This window comes from Capricornis sumatraensis, chromosome 3, assembly GCF_032405125.1.
Source record: "Capricornis sumatraensis isolate serow.1 chromosome 3, serow.2, whole genome shotgun sequence".
NCBI lineage: Eukaryota > Metazoa > Chordata > Mammalia > Artiodactyla > Bovidae > Capricornis > Capricornis sumatraensis.
Genome location: NC_091071.1, coordinates 157679946 through 157706086, shown reverse-complemented (window position 1 = coordinate 157706086; position 26141 = coordinate 157679946). Strand labels below are relative to the sequence as shown.

General features: G+C 39.5%; 1 protein-coding gene across 2 annotated transcripts in view; it reads left to right on the top strand.

Moving 5' to 3' along the window:
* DOCK10 (dedicator of cytokinesis 10) overlaps positions 1-26141 on the top strand; it is a 304971-nt gene that overhangs the window by 66748 nt on the left and 212082 nt on the right. The window contains exon 1 of one of the 2 annotated variants that reach the window (XM_068968163.1): positions 197-358. The exons of the other annotated variant lie outside the window; for it this stretch is intronic. Within the exon in view, the coding sequence (XP_068824264.1) occupies positions 197-358 (162 nt within the window). Of the gene's footprint in view, positions 1-196; positions 359-26141 lie in introns of those variants that run through there. 2 annotated transcript variants of the gene reach the window in all.

Genomic DNA, 26141 nt, shown 5'->3' with positions numbered 1-26141 from the left:
AGTTTCAGTGGATCAAATCTTTCCCATCTCTGCATCCAAGCTATTTGGCGGTGATCAGATGATCAGAGCTCAAGGAAGTGATTGGAGAGTGAGCTGGCTGCAGCTGCGATGTAGGCTGTTTTCAGGGACAAGGAGCCACTGTTTTTCAAACATAGCATCCACATAGAAGTTATTTTCTGGGCTCCAGGATGCAGCGATGGGCTGCACTGCCAGCCTTGTTCTGCTTCAAGCTTTTCGTTCTGTGGTCCAGAGGAGCTGTCCACACATTTGTCGACGACGCCAGGAGGAACCATCCCACGAAATTTTGCCTCTGGAAATTGACGATGAAATGAGTAGACCCAGAACCCTCATCATAATGGTATGGTATCTGTGGCAAAACAGCCTCAGTTGATGAAGCTGTGATTATAGAAATGAGGCTGTCATTTGGGATTCTAGTTTTCAGCTTTAGGTAAAGAAATGTGTGACCACGAGTTTACTACTGTGCTGTATTGTTGGGGAAAAATCTTTTCAGAATGATTTCATATATTATTCACAGAACTGGTTTTCTTTCTCTTATATCTGTCTTGAAAATTTGCAGTTTGGTGGTCTGTTAGAAACTCTCTTCTCCTAATGTGTTGTGTTGCTGTTATTAACTTTTGTGCAGAAATTTTTGAAGCCTGGTTCAACTAAGTGGATTTTATGTTGTGACTCTAATTTGAAAGTAGAGCCCCAAATAGGTATTTTTATATCACATGTGACTCATCCAGTTGTGTTCGCAGTTAGATCTCTAACTTCAAAGCATTTGAGGCTTTCATTTCTGGCGCTGCAAGGGAAATGCCTTTCCAAAATGTTTAACTGAGGCATAAAATCAGAATGAAGTTTTTGAGAATTTTGTGGAATGCATGGTGTTTCATTAGAAAGCTGTTTCTTGCCACTTGACAAATGACATTCTTGTCTGTGCTTTAATGATTATAGTGTTAACTCCTTCACATGTATCTGGTTGATCAGCTAGAAAAAAGTAGAGGGTAGACTCTTCCCTCACCTTAGGTTCAGAGAGAGATCTGCTTAGTCACTGAAATCCTGTCTTAGGATGGAAGTGGTGTGCTTAAGTTTCCAAAATTGAGAAGGCATTGAAGTCTGCGTGGTTTCAGCACAATCGACTTTTTTGTCTTAGATTTCAATGTTCGGATATCAAGGATGTAGTAAATAATGAATGATAAATACCTGTTACACCAAAAGTTTTTAAATGAAAGTCATTTGGCTTGAGCTGTGCGTCTGAGTGACAGAATACTAAGCTGTAACATTATAGGCCAATCTCTCCAACAAATCAATATTTGATTTTCAAAAGGCAATAGTGTCCTTCAACTATTGGACTATGATTATCTCTTGGAGAGAATACTTAGTGGGAATATTTTCATTCTCTCATTATTCCCATACTGTGCTGTGCTAAGTTGCTTCAGTCGTGTCTAACTCTTTGCGACCCCATGGACTGTAGCCTGCCAGGCTCCTCTGTCCACGGGATTCTCCAGGCAAGAATACTGGAGTGTGTTGCCATTCCCTTCTCCAGGGGATCTTCCCAACCCAGGGGTCAAATCTGTGTCTCTTACGCTTCTGCATTGGCAGGCGGGTTCCTTAACACTCTTGCCACCACACATTCTATAGCTATGTATTACTCATGCCATCTAAGTCTTGAAAACATTTTTTCCTAATTTTACTAAATTTTTACAGCTAGAACTTTGCCCCCAAAATCATATTTCAAAGTAATTGAGAAGTAAAAAGAAATAATTCACCTAGTAATAGTGCCCTGTTTTTTTAAAGATCCTTTTATTCACATGATACTTTTATGGACATTAAATGAGGTGATGATGATTTATTGATGAGGAAAACAAAGTTTAGAAAGATAGAATGCCTTGGTTACATCACATGGCTGCCAAATGCCAGAGCCTCAAGTCACACTTAGATCAATAATTCCAAAAGCCAATATTTTTTCACTCTGTTCATATTTCTAAGGAAATAATGATAAAACTGATAGAAGTGAATTTTTATGAGAAGTCTGATGGAAATGTTGGACCACTCAGCGTAAAATATGCTCATACAAAGCTATTTTGCATCTTGAAAATTTCCAATGGGCCACTTGAAATTTCACACATTCCCCAATTGGGCCAACCACTGTTCTCGGTACTTGGAATCCATCAATGAACAAACCCATCAGAGATCCCTGCCCTAAGTGGCAGTGTTTTACAGTGATAGCATATTTTGCAGATCTCTTTATGGAATTACTATATTAGGGCTGTGATGCTTAGTGTTCTAATTTAAGTCAATAAAACTATTCCCTATCTTCCAAGATGGTGGTTTGAAAACTTTAATGCACTTCACAGTCACCTAGGAGTTCTTGTATATACAAATCCTTGTGCTCCTGGTCCCAATGACTCTACATAAGAAGATCTAGAGTGCAATCAAGGATTCTTTGCTGTTAGAGAACTTCCCACCCCCAACCCAACTCCAGTTATTCTCAGGTTCTGATGGAGGAACAGGGTGGATGACAAAACTGATAATCTAAACCCTCCACCTGGCATCCTCCTTTAACCTTATATGCTAATTGTCTTCTAACTCTTGCTACAACCTTCCGAAAGTGGTGAAAGTCAGACACTCAGTCGTGTCTGACTCTTTGCGATCCCATGGACTATAGACTGCCAGGCTCCTCTATTCATGAAGTTCTCCAGGCAAGAATACTGGAGTGGGTTGCCATTACCTTCTCCAGGGATCTTCCCAACCCAGGGACTGAGCCCAAGTCTCCTGCATCACAGGCAGATTCTTTACCATCAGAGCCACCAAGGAAGCTCCACAAACTGATTTTTTAAATTCTCTTACTTTTCCACCAACCATTAGTCACCAAATTTTGTATATTGATTGTGTGTGTATCTGTGTGTGTGTAAGATCACAGACTCCAGAGCCAGAGATTTTAGGTTGGAATCCTAACTTCATTCCTTATTGGCTATGTGACCTTCTGCACACTTGTTAGCAACTCTGGGTCTCTTTTCCTCATGTGTAAGATGGAGGTAACAGTTTCCTCAGCCCAGAGGTGTTGCGAGGGTTTAATGAAGTAAAGGGTGTGTTCTGTGCTCAGAATTATATCTTGATATATTAGTAAGATTATTAAGTAGAATCTAGGACTCCCTAACTGAAAAAGTGACATTTGAAGAAAAGACCTAAAGGAGGTGACAAGTGAGTCAGGCCACCCTCAGGGGAAATGGCTCAGGCAGAAGGACCAGCCTGGGTGAAAGTCCCTGATATGGGAAGAAGCTTGGGGTGCTTGAGGACCAGCGAGGAGGTCACTGTGACTGAGTAAGCCAAGGAGAAGGTAGTAGAGGAATGTTGTGGAGTTAATGGGGGACAGATCATGTGAGGCTTAGCAGGCCATGATGCAGACTTGGGCTTTTTCCAAAAGTGAGAACGGAAACCACTGGAGGCAGCAGGCACAGAAGTTAAGAGCATGGGCTGGGGAGCCAGAATGTCAGGGTTGGAGTCCTGTCTCTGCTGTTTGTTAGCTGTGTGATCTTAGCTTGTCCTTCCAGTGCCTCATTGCCTCACTGATGAAATGCAGAGAGTCATGGTACCTACCTTATAAGGTTATTGTGAGAATTCAGTTAATACTTGCAAAGAGCTTGTGCTTGGTGGGTAGTAAGTGCTATATTAACTATAAGCTTGTTAATTAGGGTGGCCTTGGGCAGGGCAGTGACAGGATCTGTGGTTGCCAAGGGTCCAGGGTAGAAGCAGAAAAAGAAGTCGCTCAGTCATGTCCAACTCTTTGCAACCCAATGGACTATACAGTCCATGGAATTCTCCAGGCCGGAATATTGGAGTGGGTAGCCTATCCCTCCTCCAGGGGATCTTCCCAACCCAGGAATCAAACCAGGGTCTCCTGCATTGCAGGTCGATTCTTTACCAACCGAGCTATCCGGGGTAGAAGCAGGGAGACTACTAATCAAGAAGCTATTGCAATGATCCCCACAACAGACCTGGATAGTACTTGTTGAGATTGTGACAAGGGGCTGGACTTGGATATATTTTAATAATAGGACCAATAGGATTTGCTTACTGATCGAACACAAGTGAGGGAAAGAGAGGAATGAGGGATGAATATATGGTATTTTAGGGTTTTTTGTTGTTGTTTTGTTTTTTGGCTTGAACAGCCAGAAGACTGTTGCCATTCAAAAGGGGAAGCCTGCAGGACAAGATTTAGCAAGTGAATCTTAGTTCACTGTAAGACATGTCATGTTTGAAATACCTGTGAGGTCTGTACATGGAGATTTCAAATAGAAGATTGTATATATACGTCAGAGTCCCAAGAAAGAGTCTACAAAGAAGATATAATGCCTGGCACAGTATAAATAGCAATTAATGACTGATGAATGAATAAAGGATCTCTCTACTAATTTTCTATAATACTTATAGTGTGTCAATCCATTTGTAGTTAATTGTATCTTTACCTACTTCATTGAACTTTTAATTGCTTACTTACTTTTCTGTTCCTATTTTTATCTCACTGATAGATGGAAAACCCACATAGGCAGGAACTAAGCTGACTTTATGCCCTAGTGGTAACCAGTACAATTGTTTTTATAAACTAAAACTTGATATCATTGATGATTTGAAATTTGTAAGCAATTGACCCCCATATAAAAAGCTCAGTTGATAAAAGCTGCCTTCTTAACTCTTCATGAAGTGTCCAGGAATAAGTTAAGAATGAAGACAGCTACTACAATAAATACAAGGGTTTGAATGTTCTTCAAAAGGCTCTGGCACTCAAGTCATCATTATATCGAAGAATCTCATTGCTGAGTCCAAGTCCTGAGTCTTCATGGAGAGATCAGCTTTGGGCTGGCACTGATTATGGTTTGGCTGCAGAGTCCAAAGGAAGAGCCTGGTAAATATCAAAATAAATCATTGTAGGCCCTCAGCCTTTGGAAAGGACACATGAATCAGAATAGCTGAAACTATTACAATGGCCTGTTAAAATGCATTCAAGTTTAACTGGGCAAAATGAGGAAATTTCCTTCAAAAGTCTACTTTACCTCTTCAAAAATTTTTGCTCCGATGGGAGAATGAACAGAAACCCTTTCATGAATTATTTTTTGTTACCTCCTTTATAGCATATTTTGTTGAAGGCCTCAGACACTAATTTAATTTATGGAGATCTGCTATTTTCTGGGGAATGTCTGTAACTTCTGATGTAATTCACTAATCACCAGCCCTGGAAGTTGACTTCCCTTTTAAGACCTATTTCCTCTCCTTCCCAACCCCCAAAGAACATTTATCTGTGTATATGGTACAGGATAGGGTAAAATAGAAGGAGAGCAAGAAGCAAGTGCTAGCCAGGCTCCTGGTCTCTCACTATATGACCAACCCCCATGCACAATTCTAGGGTCTCAACTTGAAAGTGAAACATTTTTTAAAATCCATGAACCTTTTGGGGTGGCTGTGTAATAGTAGAAACCATAAAATTTAAAGTTGTGAATGCCAAGGATCTAGTGTTCATAACGTGGCTTTGACTTTAATTTTGATTGAAGACAGGGAAATATAGTCTAATGTGGTGAGTCGGAAGGTAAACTCTCTTCTGTGAGTCAGAGCACTTATAGGCTAAGCGTTTCAGAGCCTGGGAGCTCCAGGTGCTGTCCAGATCTGCGTTACAAGTCACCCTTTTGTGGCTACCAGGTCCAGGGCTCTGATGAACAATAGTTTATAGGTCAAATCCTGTCCACAATCTTTTTTTGTATTCCCTGTTAACTAAGAGTGGTTTCTAAAACTCAAATTTTATAAAACAAAAAAGGAAGAAAAAGAAGAAGACTGGTAACAGAGACCATATATGGCCCACAAAGCTTAAAGTATTTACAGTCTGGCCTTTTATAGAAAAGTTTGCTGACCTTACTCTGGTGAATGATGTGGGCGCAACCAAAATGGAAACTTCTTTCTTTTTTTTGTTTTAAACTTATTTGATTTCTACAATGTACTTGCTCTCTGCTTGTGTGTGTGTGTTAGTCACTCAGTCGTGTCCAACTCTTTGCAATCCCATGGACTGTGGCTCACCAGGCTTTTCTGTCCATGGAATTCTCCAGGCAACAATACTGGAGTGGGTAGTCATTCCCTCCTCTGGGAGATCTTCCCAACCCAGGGATTAAACCCACGTCTCCTGCATTGGCAGGCAGATTCTTTACCCTCTAAGCCACTAGGGAAGCCCTGCTCTTGGCCTACCTTGATGCAAAAGAACTTAGGTTTTTCCTGGGCACCTTTTGTTCACCCAAGGGTCTGAGGACTGTTGTGATTCAATGAAGAAGCTTTAGATTTGGAATCAGAAGCCCTGCGTCTGAGTCTCAAGCCTGCCACTTAAAAGCCCAGGTGATCCGGACGTGATGATTTATTTGTATGGGTTTCTGAAATGGTGACTACTATCTATTCTGTCTGTTGGAAGCACCAGAGTGTTTATTTTTATGGACTCGCTTTGTAAATTAGTGGGCATTATACAAAAACAAAGTCTTGCAGGTAGGGGGCTAACTTACAGTGTCAGAGATCCACTGTAGGTCACTGTCCCAGTGAGAGTTCGTTATCCACTGAGTGACTCATCTGTGATACAAGGACACAGCATACAGTAGGGTTTTACTGTATTTGCTCCATCTCTACCCCAAAAGGCTGGAACAGTGAGTGTGGCCGGAAGTGAGGGTCCATGAGGGAATTGTCAAGCTTCTACTTGATTAGCTTTGATTAGCTTGGTCTTCAACAGATCTCCACACTTTTGTCCCCTCGTGTAGAATAGGTGTAATAGTCCTTCCTTCGTGGTCAAGTGCTTTGAGAACTTGGGATAAGGAAGGAAGCTAAACGAAGGAAATGAGTTATTTGTGAAATTAATGATGCCTTATCTTTGGAACTCACATTTGTTTACATTTATGTCCTATGAATAAAATCAGGACCAGAGAGAAATATACTTTGGGAGCTACTTCAAAGAAAATAAAATAATTTCTCTCCTTATCCTACAATAAATATTCTAATTTAATAAAACCTGTAACCAAAGGGATTTTGCCCAGTTTCAGCTTTATGCATTCAGAGGAAATGACTTCCAAACATTCTCAATCGTGAGTAAATGTTCTTATTTCATTTTAGAGAGGTTGAATTTTGAATATACTAACGGAAGATTCCCCTGGGAAAGGAAGTTTGTGTAATGGAGTGTGAATTGAAATGGTTTGCCATAGATAGATGGGTATAATGTGGAACTTAAAAGCACAGGGAATCTTTGGCAGCTATTTTTCCTTGTAAACTGAATTTGAGCTGAATCTCAAAGCCACAGAAAATGGACAAATGAATTGAATGGCTTCTCTATGGATATAAGAATTAATTGAATATAATTGAGGCTTAGTAATTAGCAACACAAATCTTTGAGGCCAAAGCTTACTAGACTCAAATTACATCTGGTCTCATCTTATCCAAATAATCTTACATCTGTCTAGTTCTCCAAATAAGATATATTTAGAAATGAGAAGAAACAAAGACAAAATATTCCTAATGTAAAATGTAAAATTTAAAACCACCACACTGGTAAAGAAAAGCAGAAAATCAGGTATATGGGGCAATGCAGAGACTTTCACCAAAAACACTTACCAAACTCAACTATATAGAGATATAAATATATACTTATATTATAATAAAATATATATTAAAACATATAAAAATTATATCCTTAGTAGATAAAACTGTTTGAGGACAGACCATGGTATAAAGATTCAAACAATTTTGATACACGTAGAAATATGTAGTTATATGGCTAGAAAAAGTAAAGACTCAAGAAAGAAGTGGTAGCGAAAAGTTCTTTACCTTTTTAAGATACTCAAATATTAAGAAAGTCTGATTATGCTTCTTTTTGGTTTTATTTCTTTCTTTGCTTTCTAGAAGAGTAGATTTAAGGCTTATCTCCAAGTTCCAGGTTTCAATACAGTGAAATCTTGTGCCAACTGAGTAATATACTTGAGGATAAAAATGCATATTTTGGCAAGCCAAATGCAAATAGAGTATTTTTGTCATGCTTCAGCAAATTTCTTCTAGATAGTGGTTTTATTCTCTCATATTTTCTTTTCATGGAGCTGATTTACTTAAGGACTAAAGTCCAAGAGTTTTGAAATTCATTTCCCATGATCCCATTTTATTCTCTTCAGACCTTGTCCAACAAATTCAACATGTGTCAAATGAATTTGGGTTGTTAATCTAAACATCAGAAATTGAGTAGACAGCAGAGAAACAACTGCACCTTGCCTTTGACAGGCACAGGCGGCAAGGACTAGCTGCTGCTCTTTCCTCATGGAGCTTAGAGTCTGGCGGCAGAGACAGAGAAGACGCAAACAGATGTAAAATTGTAATCGTGCTAAGTGCTTCAAATGAGAGTTACATTTTACCTTAAGATTGTCTCCTTTGAGCATCCATCCTCAACCAAGGCACCAAGGAAAGCTTCCTCTAAGGAAGTGATGGAGCAGAGAGCTGAAGAGTAGTAGATGCTAAGAAGAGGGAGAGTGCCATGCGCCACTCCTAACTCGTTACCGTGGGTTAAGAACCCTTGGTTCATTGCCCCTATTCTACCTTCAAATTCGGCAGTGTTGTATCATCAAACAACTCTGACTCTGACCCCTGACTCTCCTACCTCCCTTTTTCACTTGTTACAAAGGACCCTTGTGGATTATGTTGGTCCCACTTGGACAATCCAGGACCATGTCAAGGTCAGCTGATTTGCAACCTTAATTCCATCTGCAGTCTTACTTTCCGCCTTGCCATATAAATAACATATTCACAAGGTCTGGAGCTTAGGATGTGGACATCTCTGGGGGACTGTTATCTGTTTACTGAAATATTTCATGGAGTTACTTTCAGAGTTCAATGAGTGAATACAAGTAGAGGATCTATAATGTACCCAGAACTTAGAAAGACCTAAGTTTTAGCTATTATGATTGCTTCCATTGTCTGGTTGAAACTAAGAGAGGCTCGCAAATTTAATATACTTTAAAGAGTTATTTTAGGAAAAAGAATTGAACTGCTTAAAGGAAACTTAATTTGTGCTTCATAGAATGTGGAGAAATGGAAATTCAAAGTTAGCTTATTTACAGGAACACCGTAATACTAAATAGATTATGCAAAGAACACCTACGCTTATTAGAGATTCTCTTCTGTGTTATCCATCAGTTGCCACTTTTCTGAAATTTAACTTTTAATTTCTTTTTGTTTTCCCTTTATCATTTATGAAGGAATACTGCATGTTTGGAGTTCTCCAAATTATGCCAAAGATAGAAATGATAAGGAACAAAGAAAGAACATACAAAATCTTTAAAAAAAAAAAAAAAAGTCTAGAATTTAAAGCCACCACAATTAAAAAAAAAGCAGAAAAATCATGTGTGAGAGAGAAAAAGATAATACTTTTAGGTTCAATAAGGACAGTTGAAGTTATTCGCTTACAGATAAAGAATAGATTGTATCTTGTCATTTTAAAGCTATTTCAGTGTTTTTTGATGTGAGCAGATTTTTTAATTTTAGCAGATCTATAACCATTAAGAAACTTAAGGGTCCTAGCAGTCCAGTGGTTAGGACTCTGCTTTTACTGCCCACTGCCCATAACTCAGGTTCAGTCCCTGGTAGAAGAGCTAAGATCCTGCAATCCACAAGGCCAAAAAGAAGAAAAGAAATTTAAGAATTTGAAACTATGGAATCTAGATTCTTCTACAAATTGATACTCAGTTAAAGGTTTGATGAATGAATGTAAGCTATATCTTGTAGGTCAGAAAATTTATAAAAGGAATCTGTGAGAGGGAAAAGAAGACATGAGTTCATTGGTAAATTACCAGCATCCATGCCATTTATTGGTCCTTTATGTTATCAAAGGTCTTCTTGGCTTTCCTGCACTTTAGGAGAACAGACTGAATGAATATCCCACAAAATAACTTCAGATTCTGTTTTATGAGTCAGAGAAAGTAAAGATGGAAATTGTGCCCACAAAATAATAGCTCTTTAGTGAGCTCTTCCAGCTATTTGTCAAGCACTTTACTAACAACTTTGCAGTTATCGTTCCTTGTTGCCACAACAACCCACTGGAGGATATTATTTTTATTCCCATATCATTGAGGAAGAAACTAAAGTACACAGAGTAGCTCTGCCCAATTGAAATACAATGTGAACCACATAATTTTTAATTTTCTAGGAGCCATATCTTAAAAACTAAAAAAGATGAAATTAATAATACATTTTATTGAAGCCAGTATATCCAAACTCTGGTTATTCTGGCATATAATCAATATACAATTATTAATGAGATATTTTGCATTCTTGTTTTTTTCTTAAGTTTTCAAAATCTGGTATGTATTTATGCATATCACACATTTCAATTGGGATGCTAAACATTTATCACAAGTACTTGCACAGTATTCAGATTGCATAAAATTTACAGTTGCAAGAGCAAATTCACATAGCCAAGTTGTTTCAAAATTAAATTTTTCCAGTAACTGGATAGAGTACAGTTTGTAAAGTTACGCCAAAATTAATGAAGATGAAGTAAAACTAAAAATTCAGTTCCTCAGTCACACTAACCACTTCTCAATACCTGCATATGACTAGTGGCTGCTGCAGTGAACTGTGCAAATATAGTGGTTACTGAACTTACCCTTGATCACCCTCTGGTAGGAACTTGAACTGCGATTTGAACCTGGGGCTATTGCTTGTAGCCACAGTGCCACTTTGCCTCTACCTTGAAAGGCCAGGGGGTGGTGAGCAGCACCAGCCTCTGCCCACCTTTACCAGTGCATTCTCTATTGCCTTGGCATGGACCTTTGTTTCTCTGATTTAAATAACACTAAACAACAAAAAATAATTCATTTGCTTTCTTTAGAGCATGTAGGGAGTGGGCAGGGGAGGTGTATCTATTAATATGAAGATTTGGGGTGAATTAAAAATTTGTCTTTTTTCACCTGTTCCTAGTAAATTTTTCTAAGGTATGTAAATATCCTTATCAAGTTGGAAAATGAGTCAAATATATTTTTTAATTGATGAATTAGTTAATTAATTAAAAATGGACAAGCTACCCAGGCGAGGACTTCCTTGGTGGCTCAGACGGTAAAGCGTCTGTGTACAATGCTGGGGAACCGGGTTCGAGCCCCGGGCTGGGAAGATCCCCTGGAGAAGGAAATGGCAATCCACTCCAGTACTATTGCCTGGAAAATCCCATGGACAGAGGAGCCTGGTAGGCTACAGTCTATGGAGTCACGAAGAGTCAGACATGACTGAGCGACTTCACTTTCACTTCACTTTCACCCAGGCTAGAGATGAAGTCAGGCTCAACCCCAGTGTGGCTCTTATCGAACATGCAGACTACCAATTTCCCTGCAACCTAGAGCCACCACCTCCCCACCATCCCCACCCCCCAACTTTCCATATCACCAACATCGCTCACTCCATCTTCCTACCATCTCTGGCTCTCAAGGAGCCACGCCCACCCCACCAACTCCACCCACATTTTCTTCACTCCTGCAGCCTGGTCACGCGCACTTCCCCACTGCACCCTCCTGCCTTCTGTCTCTATTGATACAGGTATCTGCGGTGGCATTCCTTTGCTGTGTCCAGTATGGCAAGCTGCTTGGCAATTTTCTTAAAAATTCAGAGTTTTCCATGTCGATTATATAGAATAATAACATGGTATGAACTGGGAATAATAGAATCCAGTTGCCTCATTTGTAGGGTAAAAACCAGAGCCAAAAATGTGAATGCACGTATCTGTGGCTTTCATAAGGGTTGGTGACAGAACAAGGACCTTTGCCCGGATCTCAAAATGATGACACCTTCACTCTTTTAAATTCCACACTCTTCCTTTCTTAATCCAAAGATAACAGGTCAAAGCATGTGCACAGTTTTAGATAAAACCACATAATTCCTAACTGCGAAGTAGTAATGACATCAGTAGCATAGCAAATTGTATCCAGTCTCTGATTATTTTAGAAGAATAAATTTATATGAAGTTGAAAATTAATTTTGGCTTTTAGTAAATAAGGACTCTTACTCCAGACTCTTCTCTTAAATTTCAGTTCAGTCACTCAGTCGTGTCCGACCCTTTGCAACCCCATGGACTGCAGTACGCCAGACTTTCCTGTCCATCACCAGATCCTGGAGCTTGCTCAAACTCATGTCCATTGAGTCAGTGATGCCATCCAACCATCTCATCCTCTATTGTCCCCCTCTTTTCCTGCCTTCAATCTTTCCCAGCATCAGGGTCTTTTCCCATGAGTCAGTTCTTCACATCAGGTGGCCAGAGTATTGGAGTTTCAGCTTCAGCGTCAGTCCTTCCAATGAATATTCAGGGTTGATTTCCTTTAGGATTGGCTGGTTTGATTTCCTTGCAGTCCAAGAGACTCTGAAGAGTCTTCTCCAACACAACAGTTCAAAAGCATCAATTCTTTGGTGTTCAGCTTTCTTTATAGTCCATCCCTCACACCCGTACATGACTTCTGGAAAAACCATAGCTTTGACTAGATGGACCTTTGTCAGCAAAGTAATGTCTCTGCTTTTCAATATGCTGTCTAGGTTGGTCATAGATTTCTTCCAAGGAGCAAGTGTCTTTTAATTTCATGGGTGCAGTCACCATCTGCAGTGATTTTGGAACCCAAAAATAAAGTCTCTCACTGTTTCCATTGTTATCCCATCTATTTGCCATCAAGTGATGAGATTGGATGTCATGATCTTAATTTTTTGAATGTTGAGTTTTAAACCAACTTTTTCACTCTCCTCTTTCACTTTCATCAAGAGGCTCTTTAGTTCTTCTTCACTTTCTGCCATAAGGGTGGTGTCATCTGCATGTCTGAGGTTATTGATATTTCTCCTGGCAATCTTGATTTCGGCTTGTGCTTCATACAGCTTGGCATTTTACATGATGTACTCTGCATATAAGTTAAATAAGCAGGGTGACAGTATATAGCTTTGATGTACTCCTTTCCCAATTTTAACCAGTCTGTTATTCCATGTCCAGTAATAACAGTTGCTTCTTGACCTGCGTACTGATTTCTCAGGAGGCAGGTAAGATGGTCTGGTATTCTTATCTCTTGATGAATTTTGCACAGTTTGTTGTGATCCACACAGTCAAAGGCTTTGGTATAGTCAGTAAAGCAAAAGTAGATGTTTTTCTGGAACTCTCTTGCTTTTTCTACTATCAAACAGATCTTGGCAATTTGACCTCTTGAATTTACCTGAAGGATTAAATACTAAGAAAATGAGTTCTGGTTAATCTGCAGAATAAACCTATATCCTGGGTGTCTTGGTAGTCCTAGAGCAGGAAGAGCAAAGGAAAAAAAAAAAAAAAAGATAAATCACTTTCTTGTAATCTCTTCAGATTGAAGAGTTTATAGAGTTCTACTTTGAGAACAGAAGTGTATCTGCTACCTTCCAGAACTCTGAACTACAAAATACTGTGCTGTACCAGAAAGATAAGTATGTAATGACAAAACATGGGATTTGATGTCAGACCTGTGCCATTTAAAAAATGCAGGACTATGGGAGAATTCCTTGCATTCTTTGAATCTCAGTGTCCCAATTTGCAGCATGGCAGTGAGTCTTCATGGTGCTGTTGACCATCTAAATGGAAATTGAGGAAAATCACTTAGCACAGTGCTTCCATTCCCAAGAATACACCTCTTTTTCATCAGTGAAGTGAGAAAAATATCCAGTGTGTACCTGTATCATAATTAAAGTAATAACTTTTGTAAGTGAAGTATAATAACTTCTGTAAGTGAAAATTAACACTATTTTGTGTTAATTCCAAAGGAGATATTTTGGTATGTTTGACTGTTCCTCACTTTTCCAGATAAGGAAACTGAAATGTTAAAAGAGACAGCAAGTAAACAAGGGGACTCAGTGAAAAAGCCAGTGAACCAAATGACATACCCTCAACGAAAGCCCTTGGAAGAAATAAGTGGACCAAAAGCTAGAGATCAAGATTAAGGACAAAGAGATGTAGGCAGGGAAGAGGCTCACTGAACAGGGAGAGAAATGAGGTGTAAAATGCCTTTTCCTCTCTCAAATCCAAGTGGCATGAGGTTGTTAAAGGGTGCTTTTGTAAGGCTTGCTTAAAATCAGTCTGCTTTTGTACCACTGTCAAACTATGGAACATTTCAATCAGTGTCATTCTTTTACTGGTTTTTTTTTTCTTTTTTTCCCTCGAAGATATTTGTTCTTTTATAATGGCTACCATACTTTGTCCCATTTTTACCCATGCTGTTGAAAAAGAATGCTGATGGGTTTTCAGTTAAAGATTGTATTGTATATCCCTCTTATTTCTTTAGTTCTGAAAGTTGAGTGGAGCATAGCAGATCTGTAACTGATGAAATTGGGGGTGGAATCACATCTTCAGGGTCTGATTAGAGGATTTTGTTTTGATTGACAGGCAAGTGAACCAATGAGCACTTTTAGAAATGTCATCTTAATGAATATCCCTGTCATGCAAGAGAGGGTGCTAAGTCACTTCAGTCCTGTCCGACTCTTTGCAGCCCTATGGACTGTAGCCTGCCAGCCCCCTCTCAAGAATACTGGAGTGGGTTGCCATGCCCTCGTCCAAGGGATCTTCCCAATCCAGGGATCGAACCAGTGTCTCATATGTCTCCTGCACTGGCAAGTGGCTTCTTTACCACTAGTGCCACCTGGAAAGCCCAGCCCTGTAGTAGTCATTTGCAAAACTGTGAGGAATAGAGACAATAAAGAGACGCTCTTCTTTAAATACATCCTTTTTTTCACAGCTAAAATGAAAAGAAATTATGAACTGTAGCTGAGTTCGTCACAAAGCAGTAAGCACCACTGGAATCACCTAAGTTCTCCTTCGGATTCTTTTTAGATCTGCCGTAGAGACATGTATTTCACTGCAGATGTGTTGAGGTTGTTGAGGATCATCAATACTGTAGATTACTTCTTTGAAGATCGAGATTGAAAAGAGAAGCAGGATGGTGAAGTTATAGTATTACTCAGTGGGGCTTCCGTGGTGGCTCAGCTGTCAAGAGTTCACTTGCCAGGGCAGGAGATTTGGATTCGATCCCTGGGTCAAGAAGATTCCCTGAAGAAGGAAAGGGCAGCCCACTCCAATATTCTTGCCTGAGAAATCCCAAGGACAGAGGAGCCTGGCCGGGCTACAATCCATGGGGTTGCAGAGTCGAACTCGACATTTAATAAACAACAACAACAGTACTACTAAGTAAATTCTAGAGTATTGTAGAAGCTTCAGTTAGGGAGGACAGCTACTTCTTCAAACAGCTGCACATTGTTAAAACTCCCTTGGCAAAAGCAGAGAGCCCAGGCTCAAGCTGAGACCACAGAGAAGTAAACAAATTGTAGCTGAACAGCTTTGCCCTGGTGTTCTGCAGAAGACACTGCGCTTCTCTGAAGCTTTACTGCCTGGACTTGGCAAACTCTAGTTTCGTTTTACTGCTCCAACTTTCTGCCTCTTTTTAATTGTAGTTTGTATCAGTAGATCTGTGTGTTTGTGTGTGTCTATGGCTCTGTTTTGCAGTCAAAGAAACTTCCCAACACTGTGTTGTCTTTAAACATTCAGCGTCATTATACCCATATATACACAGTTAATTTACATGTCTGAATCCATGTAGCTGTATAGCCAGATATGGATAGTATGTCAGTTAGCTAGTAGCCAGAGTTTTAAATGGAGCCTGGTGTGTCTGGAAAATGAAATCTACTTCCTTATTTAGCCATTTAAAACTGGATCTGTTATTTCAGAACCTTGTGATGATAAAGCCAATGACAATAAAATTTTTGAGTTAGAAATCATAGCCGATATGCTCATCACCGACTCAGTGGACATGAGTTTGAGCAAACTCCAGGGGATGGTGAAGGACAGGGAAGCCTGGTGGGCTACAGTTCATGGGGCCACAAAAAATCAGACACGACTGAGCAACTGAACAACAGCAAAATTCTCATTTCATCTCTTACATTAGAGCAATAAATGTCGATTTATCACTATTTTATGAAGAATACCAAAAATGCAATAGCAAACGAATGTGTCAGTCCTAAGCAAATTAAAAGAAGTAACGTGCTAAAGACCTTATAAGAAAGTGGGAAATTGAGACTAGGGGCTGATCGGCTGTAGGAGAATATAGTGTAGACCCGGACCTCATACCTTCCAAAGCACAGCCATTTCTGGCAGAAAAGGGCTTACTGAGCCCCAGTACTTGCCCTGATTTGGATTATTTTGTGCTTAGACTTTGTGCTTATGCTTTGTGGTTTAACGAATCCAGAGTTTAAACTATTCTTAGTTCCTGGAGGTTATTTTCTGATGCTCTTCTTTAAATACCACATGGGAATAATTTTAGTCAGTGAAACTAGACATACCATTTTCTGTTAGCTTTGTCCTTGCCATTTTTGTTTCTCACGTGCTCGATTTCCCAGCCAATGCTCCCTTTTATGTGCCTGATCATGGCCGTAATTTAACATTGTTTTACTTTCCCGGTGGTTATCTGTCTCCACATTAAAAGGTGCAGACTTACATGAACCCATTGAAATTCAGCTGGTGATTTCTATGTAGATGTTTCCTCAAAATAATGACTAGAAAGCTCCAGTTGCAGAAGGGTAAAAGTCAAGGCAGAATAAAGTCTATCAGTTTTTTCTCTTTTATATTTTTTAATTTCCTATATATAAGTATATACCATGTGAGCAAGGTAAATAATGTATATCTGTATAAAATGAAACAGTGAAAATACTTGAGGGATCTTACTCAAACCTCTTGCTCACATTTCCGCATTTCTCTCATTCCCCTACAAATAATCATCATTGTTAATAACATCTACATATATGTAGATTTCCTTTTTTTTGCAAAATTAATAAAACTTTTAGTATGTGGTACACCAGGAGATCACCTCAGTCACAAAGGTAAGCATGATTATGACCCAGAACATGAGAACACGGAGTCAGATTTTGGTCTAATTTTTCATTGCAATTTGGCCAGGGGGCCTGTGATAGTCACTGATGAAACTTACTTTCTGTCATTTACCAGCAGTAAGTATGCAGGTGTGCTCAGTCGTGTCCAACTTGTTGTGACCCCATGGACCAGCCTGCCAGCTTCCTCGGTCCATGGGAATTTTTTCAGGCAGGAATACTGGAATGGGCTGCCATGCCCTACTCCAGGGGATCTTCCTGACCCAGGGATTGAACCCATGTCTCCTGCATCTCCTGCATTGGCAGGTGGATTCTTTACCACTGAGCCACCCAGAAAGCCTCACTTTCATAGTCACCTAATTAAATGACAATTTTGGATACTTGATTATAAAATTAGATATATCCTGCTGCTGCCACTGCTGCCAAGTTGCTTCAGTCGTGTCCGACTCTGTGCAACCCCATAGATGGCAGCCCACCAGGCTCCCCTGTCCCTGGGATTCTCCAGGCAAGAATACTGGAGTGGGTTGCCATTTCCTTCTCCAATGTGTGAAAGTGAAGTCGCTCAGTCATGTCCGACTCTCAACGACCCCGTGGACTGCAGCCCACCAGGCTCCTCCGTCCATGGGATTATCCAAGCAAGAGTACTGTAGTGGGGTGCCATTGCCTTCTCCCAGGTATATCCTACCCATTGCTAAACCACTGGGCAAACCCTGAAATTTTCACTTATTATGTAGTTCTTCATATTAGATAAAGACTAACAGATAAATGGAGAAGGCAATGGCACCCCACTCCAGTACTCTTGCCTGGAAAATCCCATGGGTGGAGGGGCCTGGTAGGCTGCAGTCCATGGGGTCGCACAGAGTCGGACACGACTGAAGCGACTTAGCAGCAGCAACAGATAAATGGAACTTTATCTGTTTATCCTAGTATATTCTGTGCCCAATGAGTGGGGTCATTTCATGAGTTTTTACTATTTTTAGCATCTACAATATTTTGGACCTAAGTGATTTGTATATAATTCATGCCTCTTTCATTTTAAATGTGGTTTAATATGAGCCTCTATGTTTTTACCTGAGTATCTGCTTAGGGTAAAATATTTAACTTTATAAGCATGTGCTAGTTGGCATTGAAGAGTTCAATCTATGTTGTTCATAGCCTCAATACAATAGAGTTGGCCATAAACCTGATAAAATAGTAAGGTCCATTTCAAAGAAACTTGCTACATAGGCCATTATAATCTTTGTGACACTTAGCATTTTTCTGCAACTTTAGAATGAAAGTCATTCTGCTTTGTCTCGGGAGCGCTGTGTGATTCCTACATATGATCAGTTTCACAATTCACCTATAAGAGGCAGTAGTCTTACTGACTTCCAAAAGGAGGAAAGAAACACTTAAGACTTTTAGAAATTAGAAGCACACATTTCCTTTTTGTTGCCCTGGGAATTACCTTCAGGAACTTACAGATGCAGAAAAGTAGCAACTCAGAGTCAGCCTTATGTAAATCTTAATAGAATTTGTGATAATTTTATGTATTCAAAATAGCCCCTGGATGGACCTAGAGGTTATCATACTAAGTGAAGTAAGTCAGACAGAGAATGACAAATATCATATGGTATTTCTTATATGTTGAATCAGGCTTCCCTGGTGGCTCAGATGGTAAACATGTGTAACATCATTTTACTGCAAGGGGGCCATGATTTTTAGAGTGGTTTATGTTATATCCTAAAAAAGATCAGTCTTGGGTGTTCATTAGAAGGACTGACGTTGAAGCTGAAACTCCAATACTTTGGCCACCTGATGTGAACAGCTGACTTGTTGGAAAAGACCCTGATGCTGGGAAAGATTGAGGGCAGGAGGAGAAGGGGACGACAGAGAATGAGGTGGTTGGATGGCATCACCCATCACCGACTCAATGGACATGGGTTTGGGTGGACTCCAGGAGTTAGTGATGGACAGGGAGGCCTGGCATGCTGCGGTTCATGGAGTCACAAAGAGTCGGATATGACTGAGCAACTGAACTGAACTGATGTTATATCCTAATGCAAAGAAGCCTTGCTTCTTATCAAATAGAGTTCTCTCTCTTTCTCTCTCTCTTTTTTTCTTATTTCTTTTTCTTTTTTTTTTTGCCACTGGGCTTGTGGGATTTAGTTCCCCAACCAGCGATTGAACCTGGACTCTTGATAGTGAAAGCACAGAGTTCTAACCACTGGACCACCAAGAATATTCCCAGGGTTCTCGTTCTGAAATGAACATGAGGTACAGAGATAGGGCCATGACTAGGGCAACATCCATATATATTCTCCTAGCAGCCCACCTAATTTTTTGGTATTAAGAATAGGCAGCCCCTTCAGAAATGTCTTTTGAATTAATTTGGAGGGAAAGAGAGGGCTGTGAGTGGATGGTTTATAAACTGAGCACTTTGTTTGCCAAATATCTGAAGGCGTCAGTGAGTCTGTTGTGCCCACTTGCATTTTTTCAGGATAATGTTAATCAATTAGCTCAATTCTGCTATAGATAGTAAGTAATTACATTCCCTGGAAACCACGGTGGCATGATTAATAATACATTCTAATTTCCAAAAGTAGCATTTCACTCAGCATTTAAACATGGCTCTTTGAAAAGTAAGCTTTTTTCTATATAAGAAATATGGGTAGAGTGAAATTTACTTTTTCGAAAATAATTCTATAAAAATGAAAATATTATAAAGTTTTCCTTGAGGACTTCTGGCCCCTCCTGTGTAAATGAGTACAATTTAAGCATTTTCAAATAAATTCTTAGAAATAATGCTGTAGGCTTCAGAGTTAAGTATACTACATGGGAGTTTTAGGGAAGCCAGGTAAATTCTTAACAGTTATGGAGCACCTGCTAAATTACAGTTCTGAGACTAAGATCTCTCAAGGGTAAAAAGGTAATTAAGCCACTGGCTCTGTATCTGAGAAGATACCACAGCAAGAGGGCATTTGGCCTGTGCTAAATAAGTGAATACAATTTAAAGAGAAATAAGCTAATTACTACAAGAGAAACACAAAGAAACTGGCATGAGGTTTCAACAGAGGGATAAAGAAGGCAGGAATCCATCCTAGAAGAGCTAGACAGTGGATTATATAAAGCAGAGGTCCCCAACCTTTTGGGCACCAGAGACCAGTTTCGTAGAAGACAGTTGTTTCACCGACTAGGGCAATACGAGCAATAGGGAGCGGCTGTAAATACAGATGAAGCTTTGCTCACTCACCCACTGTTTACCTCCTGCTGTGCAGCCTGGTTCCTAACAGGCCGTGGACTGGTACTTGTCCATGACCTGGGGGTTGAGAACCCCTGATATATGGCACCGTATTGGGAGATGAGGACAGATAAGCAAACTACCGACCAGTCATGTCTGAACATTGACCTTGCCATCGAAGGTGCTTAACAGTGGCTGTTGCGGGACATGCAATCAGTAAACATTTATTTAATATTTTCTACATGCCAAGCTCTGCCCCTGCCCCTACACAACATGAAATTCGGTCACTTCCAGCATTCTGACCAGATCTCCATAAACTTTGTGCACACTGTGAAGTTAAAGCCCTTGGCATTGAATAGGTCTATTTTTCCATGCACTTAAAAGGTTGAATGACTATGTTTTGGGGAAAATATACCTTACCAGATCCTCAATATAATTGTTTTAGAGTCAACTTAATAGCTATTAATATTTTTCAATCAATTGAAACCTAATTAATAAGAGTTGTCTTCTACGAAATGAGTATCTCTTATCTGACATAGTGATGTTAACATAACCCACCAAAGAGAAGCATCTTTGCTCTGGTCATCTACAATAGAAGTAACTTGGCAGTATAAGTGGACAGGACAGTCCCATCTCTACCTTTAACCATTCTGCATTCTTCCTTCTCCTAGTCTTGTGTTCATGAAATGTGAGTTCTTTGAACATTGCTCATCCTTTCTAAGGAAGAAGAAAAGAAGAAAAATTAATCAAGAGAAGAGAGTTCTGTTTTTTTGGAGTGCATGTTGCTGAAAGGAAAATGTAAAATTGAATTTGTTGATGATATTCAAGACCAGTAATCATATTTTCCTAGAAATATTTAAAGGGCAAGATTTAAACCTATGAAATAATAAAACCAGGCTTTATTCCTGGTCCCTTGTTTCCTATGCTTCTTTAAATCCTCAAGAAGGAATTAGTGGTGAATTGGGTGGTGTCTATTTCGAAGAGTTTTGTTGTAAAATTAAGCTATGTTGAAGAATCATTGGTATTTAGAAAATTAAATGTTGATAGGTTATCAAACAGCTTTTCGTTTTATAGCAACTTATCATTTAAAGAGTTTTTCTAATTCACCTTAAATTCTATGGCATTTTTTTTTATTTCATCCACCTAAACACAGAGAGTCTTGTAAGTTTCACCAAGGAAAATTCCCACAAGAGGCTTATTAACATGCTGTAGCCCATGATGATGCATTCTGCATTGTCATCCTCCTCCCAAATATAACATTTTAAATAGGTATTTTGAAAATATAAGATGTAGAAAATGGCTGTTTGATTTTAGATCAAATGGTATAAATATGATGATTTCAGACCAAATCATCTTTATGTCTCTGAGTTCATCCAGTTGTATCTCTGACCAGCACGCACATCTCAAGTGCCTCCTCGCCTCCTTGAACTTTTCTGTTCTACCTTGCTCTGTTCTGCAATGGATGTGAATATTATATTATCCCTCTGCAGTTATTTGCATATGAAACCTTGCTTCTCAGGCATTAAGAAACAAACAGGTTTTATAATAATGAGCTCCAGATATCTTTAGAGTGAAATAGTCCTTCCCTGAATCAACCCACATAGGAGTAACTGTACTCCTTACACGAAGGCCAACCTTATTAAATTTTATAGTAGGCAGATTAAATTCAAGCTGAGAAGTTGCTAATTGTCCATTGTTGATAATATATCAAAATGGTTTGGGGAAAATGGGCTTGAACCTGTACTGGAGAATTTTAGAAATTCATTATAACTTTGGTTTTCTCTCTTTTCAGTCTTTCATGCCATCCTTGCTGTTGCTATTAAAATAAAAATTTCCCATTCTATATTATATTGACTCCAAATTTTCAATTACTTGTCATTCATGGTTTAAGAAAAGCTGGGAGCAATGCCAGATTCCTATTAACATTCTTCCTCTTTATCATGGTTCTCTACATTTAATTTTTTTTTTCCTTGAAGAGGGCGGAATGGTTGACAGTCCAACTAACTAGTGAAACAGTGAGGCTAAGCTAGAAGCATTTGTTATTTAATACAAAAGATGTCAGCAAAAAAAGTTTCGGCATCATATTTGGAGTATACTCCTAGGACAGTTTAAAGTTCTATTGTTTAGTGTTGAGAACAGAGAGGCCAGAAAGGTACTCCACTGGGAGACCGGATGGGGCAGTGAGGGGTGATTCACTGCCTGATCTCAGCCATCCCAGTCGGGAAGCCATGACCCTGGAAATGGTGGAATGGGTGAGAAAATGGCGTTGGTGCTTTGGAGGGAGGATTTCTGGGATAAATCCATTACTAAGTAATCTCAGGCAGGAGCAACGGCGGTACAACTGTATGAGTGAGCGAGTGCCCTGTCACTCAGTCGTGTCTGATTCTTTGTGACCCCATGGACTGTAGCTCTCCAGGCTCCTCTGTCCATGGGATTTCCCAGGCAAGAATACTGGAGTGGTAGCCCCACCCTTCTCCAAGGGATCTTCCCCATCCAGGGGTCAAACCTGGGTCTTCTGCATTGCAGGGGGATTCGTTACAGTCTGAGCCACCGGGGAAGTCAAAATGGCATAGTTGCTAGGAAATGTGAAGTACGGCAGAATCAGCACTTGGCCATCTTTCAAAGCACAGGAAAAATGCAACCATAACATGTCTGTAAAGAGTACCATGAAGCCATCAAGTTATTCAAGACTCTTGTGGTCTTTCATCATGACTTACATGATTATCAACACAAGGACCCTGTATAAAGAAGGGAGAATAGTATTCTTTTATTTTTCCAAGGATAAATGTAGAGAATAAATAAGAATATTCTTAAGCTTTCCTAGCTATACTCTCATAATAAGATTTTGGAGCTACCAAGCATTTTCAAGATTATTTACAATGTCTTGTCTTTATTTTATTGAATGAGGGAAATGATCAACTCAATTGCTGAATTCCTCATCCAGACACATGATAGATTCCTTAAAATGTAGGGTGGAAATAATTTTAAATTGATAGGTAAATAACTTAGTATCATGATAACCGTTACTATTAAATCTTTTCTCCCTCCCTCATTATTAATATTGCAGAAGAAATTGGCTACCCATTCCAGTATTCTTGCCTGGAGAATTCATGGACAGAAGAACCTGGTGGGCTACACACCCCATGGGGCCTCGAAGAGTTGAACACAGCTGAGCATGTACACACACACACACACATTGTTAATAGAAAATCACTGCTTGAAAGATGTTTGCTTCTTCTCGAAAACAAAGATTTAGTCACTTCTTAGCATTATGTTCACATCATTTACAGGAAGAGGTAATGAACCATGCCACACCAATTTCTCCCATGAGCTGATTCTGCCACAAAATGGTTCTTATTTGGAAAAATTACAAAAGACATTAGTGCACTATAATGCATTCTATGGCTTAATCAGTGTCAGAAATATTCTCTTGCCCCATACACTCAAGGAGGGGGTATTCTGACAGAAATTTTAGAACCAAAACACAATTTCATTAATTCATTCAAGATACTGGGAATTCTCAGGAATAAATTAGGGATCTGAGATAGACCTGGGTTAACTACAAATCCATTGGCAGTAGAAATCTTGACGCTTGTCATTTAATATACAGGGGTCAAGTAAGGCTCCAGAGATTCTAGTTACATTAGTCTCACAAAAAGTCATGATCTTTTTTCTAAATTTATTTTTTCTTGAATTATAGTTGAATTACAATGTTGTGCTAATTACTGGCTGTCCAGAAAAGCTACTCAGTTATATATATATATATATACACACACATATATATATATGTATTCTTTTTCATATTCATTTCCATTATGGTTCATCACAGGATATTGAATATAGTTCCCCATGTTATACAATAAGACTGTAGTTTATCCATTCTGTGTATAATAGTTTGCGTCTGCTAATCCCAAACTCCCAATCCAACCCCCTCCTACATTCCTCCCCCTTGGCAACCACCTATTTCTCTATTTCTCTGTTCTCAACTGTCTATTTGTCTATGCCCCTGATTCTATTTCTGTTTCATAGATAGGTTCACCACTGCCATATTTTAGATTCCACAGGTAAGTGATATCATATAGTATTTTTCTTCCTCTTTCTGACTTATTTCACTTAGTATGACCATCTGTAGTTACATCCATGTTGCTGCAAATGGCATTATTTCATTATAAACATTGTGATCTTAGATGTGACTTTAAGTCAAATGTTCCAAACTCAGATGCCTACAGGCCTTGCAGAGAAAGTGAATCAGGTTAGACAAGGAGACAAACCAGGGTGGTGGGGAGCAGAGCAAACTAAAGAAACTATGGCTCGTCTCCAGAGTATGGCCATTGCTTCACTCGGGCAATTTCTTCAGTGTCTGAAAGGAGGATTAGTTATAGCCCAGGGAAATCTACTCACTATTCTGTGATAGAAAAGAATCTGTAAAAGAATGAATATTATGTCTATGGATAACTGAATCAATTTGCTGTACCCCTGAAACTAAAACTAGCTTCCCTGATAGCTCAGTTAGTAAAGAAATCCCCTGCAATGCAGGAGACCCCAGTTTGATTCCTGGGTCAGGAAGATCCTCTGGAGAAGGGATAGGCTACCCACACCGGTATTCTGGGACTTCCCTTGTGGCTCAGCTGTTAAAGAATCCGTCTGCAATGCAGGAGACCTGGGTTCAATCCCTGGGTTGGGAAGATCCCCTCCTGGAGAAGGGAAAGGCTACCCACTGCAATATTCTGGCCTGGTGAATTCCATGGACTGTATAGTCCATGGGGTCGCAAAGAGTCGGACACCACTGAGTGACTTGCACTTTCACTTTCACTTTGAAACTAATGCAACATTCAGTTCAGTTCAGTCGCTCAGTTGTGTCCAACTCTTTGCAACCCCATGGACTGCAGCACGGCAGGCCTCCCTGTCCATCACCAATACAACACTGTAAATCAACTATACTCCAATAAATTGTTTTTTAAAAAGCACACATATACATACACAAAAGAAGGGAGCATTAGCATGATTAGAACTTAATTGTTCAAGAGAAGCAAATAGCCAAAGCTTTTTATATACAATCTTCCCATTTTTAAATGCTGGCAACTAATTCAAATATTTTAAAACACTATTGGCAGGAAAACACAATTGTGGGATGGAGTTGAGTCATAGGCTGCCTGATTGTCATTCTATTATACATTTTTTTTAGTTTCCCTTTAATTCAAGGTTCCAGCTTCAAGGAGCCAGTGAGAACTACACTGCCTGTAATATGTTACAGTATGTTTGGCTCATAAGAATGGAAAATAATTTTGATGTTAATGTCTGTGTAGGGCTAGAGATTATATTTTGACTTCAAGAAATTGTGCAGTCCAACTCCTAATTCAGAAGGATTTCCACAGATATAATTGAATAATAACAGGTCAGACTATCCTTTCTTGACTGCAAAACAATGAGAGGGGAATGTGGTAATAAATATCAGACACTTAATGTAATTTTCAGCAACATTATGCAAGTAGAAGATGTGGCGACTAATACCACATCAAATGCAACAAATCCTTTAAAAACCTGTTTACAAACCAGACTAGAGACGTCACCCTTTACTGAAAGGAAGGGAGGAGGACAGGGATGGACAGAGGATTCAGATGCCCCATGTTTTCACCTTAACTGGGTCATGAATTATTTTCCATGCTGACTACAGGGCTTATTCAGTGCTTACTACACCACCATGGAAATCTGTGTCTGCCTTATCCTGTTAGGCTGAGATTTCACAGAGGCCCAATAAACCCAAAGCCACATACCTAAATAGATGTTACTTTTGGTCCAGTTTGGGGGGCTTTCCTAGTGGCTCAGATGGTAAAGAATCTGCCTGTAATGCAGAAGACCCAGGTTTGATTCCTGGATCCAGAAGATTCCCCTGGAGAAGGGAATAGCAGCCCACTCCAGTATTCTTGCCTGGAGAGTTCCATGGACAGAGGAGCCTGATGGGCTACAGTCCAGAGGGTCACAAAGAGTCGGACACAACTGAGTGACT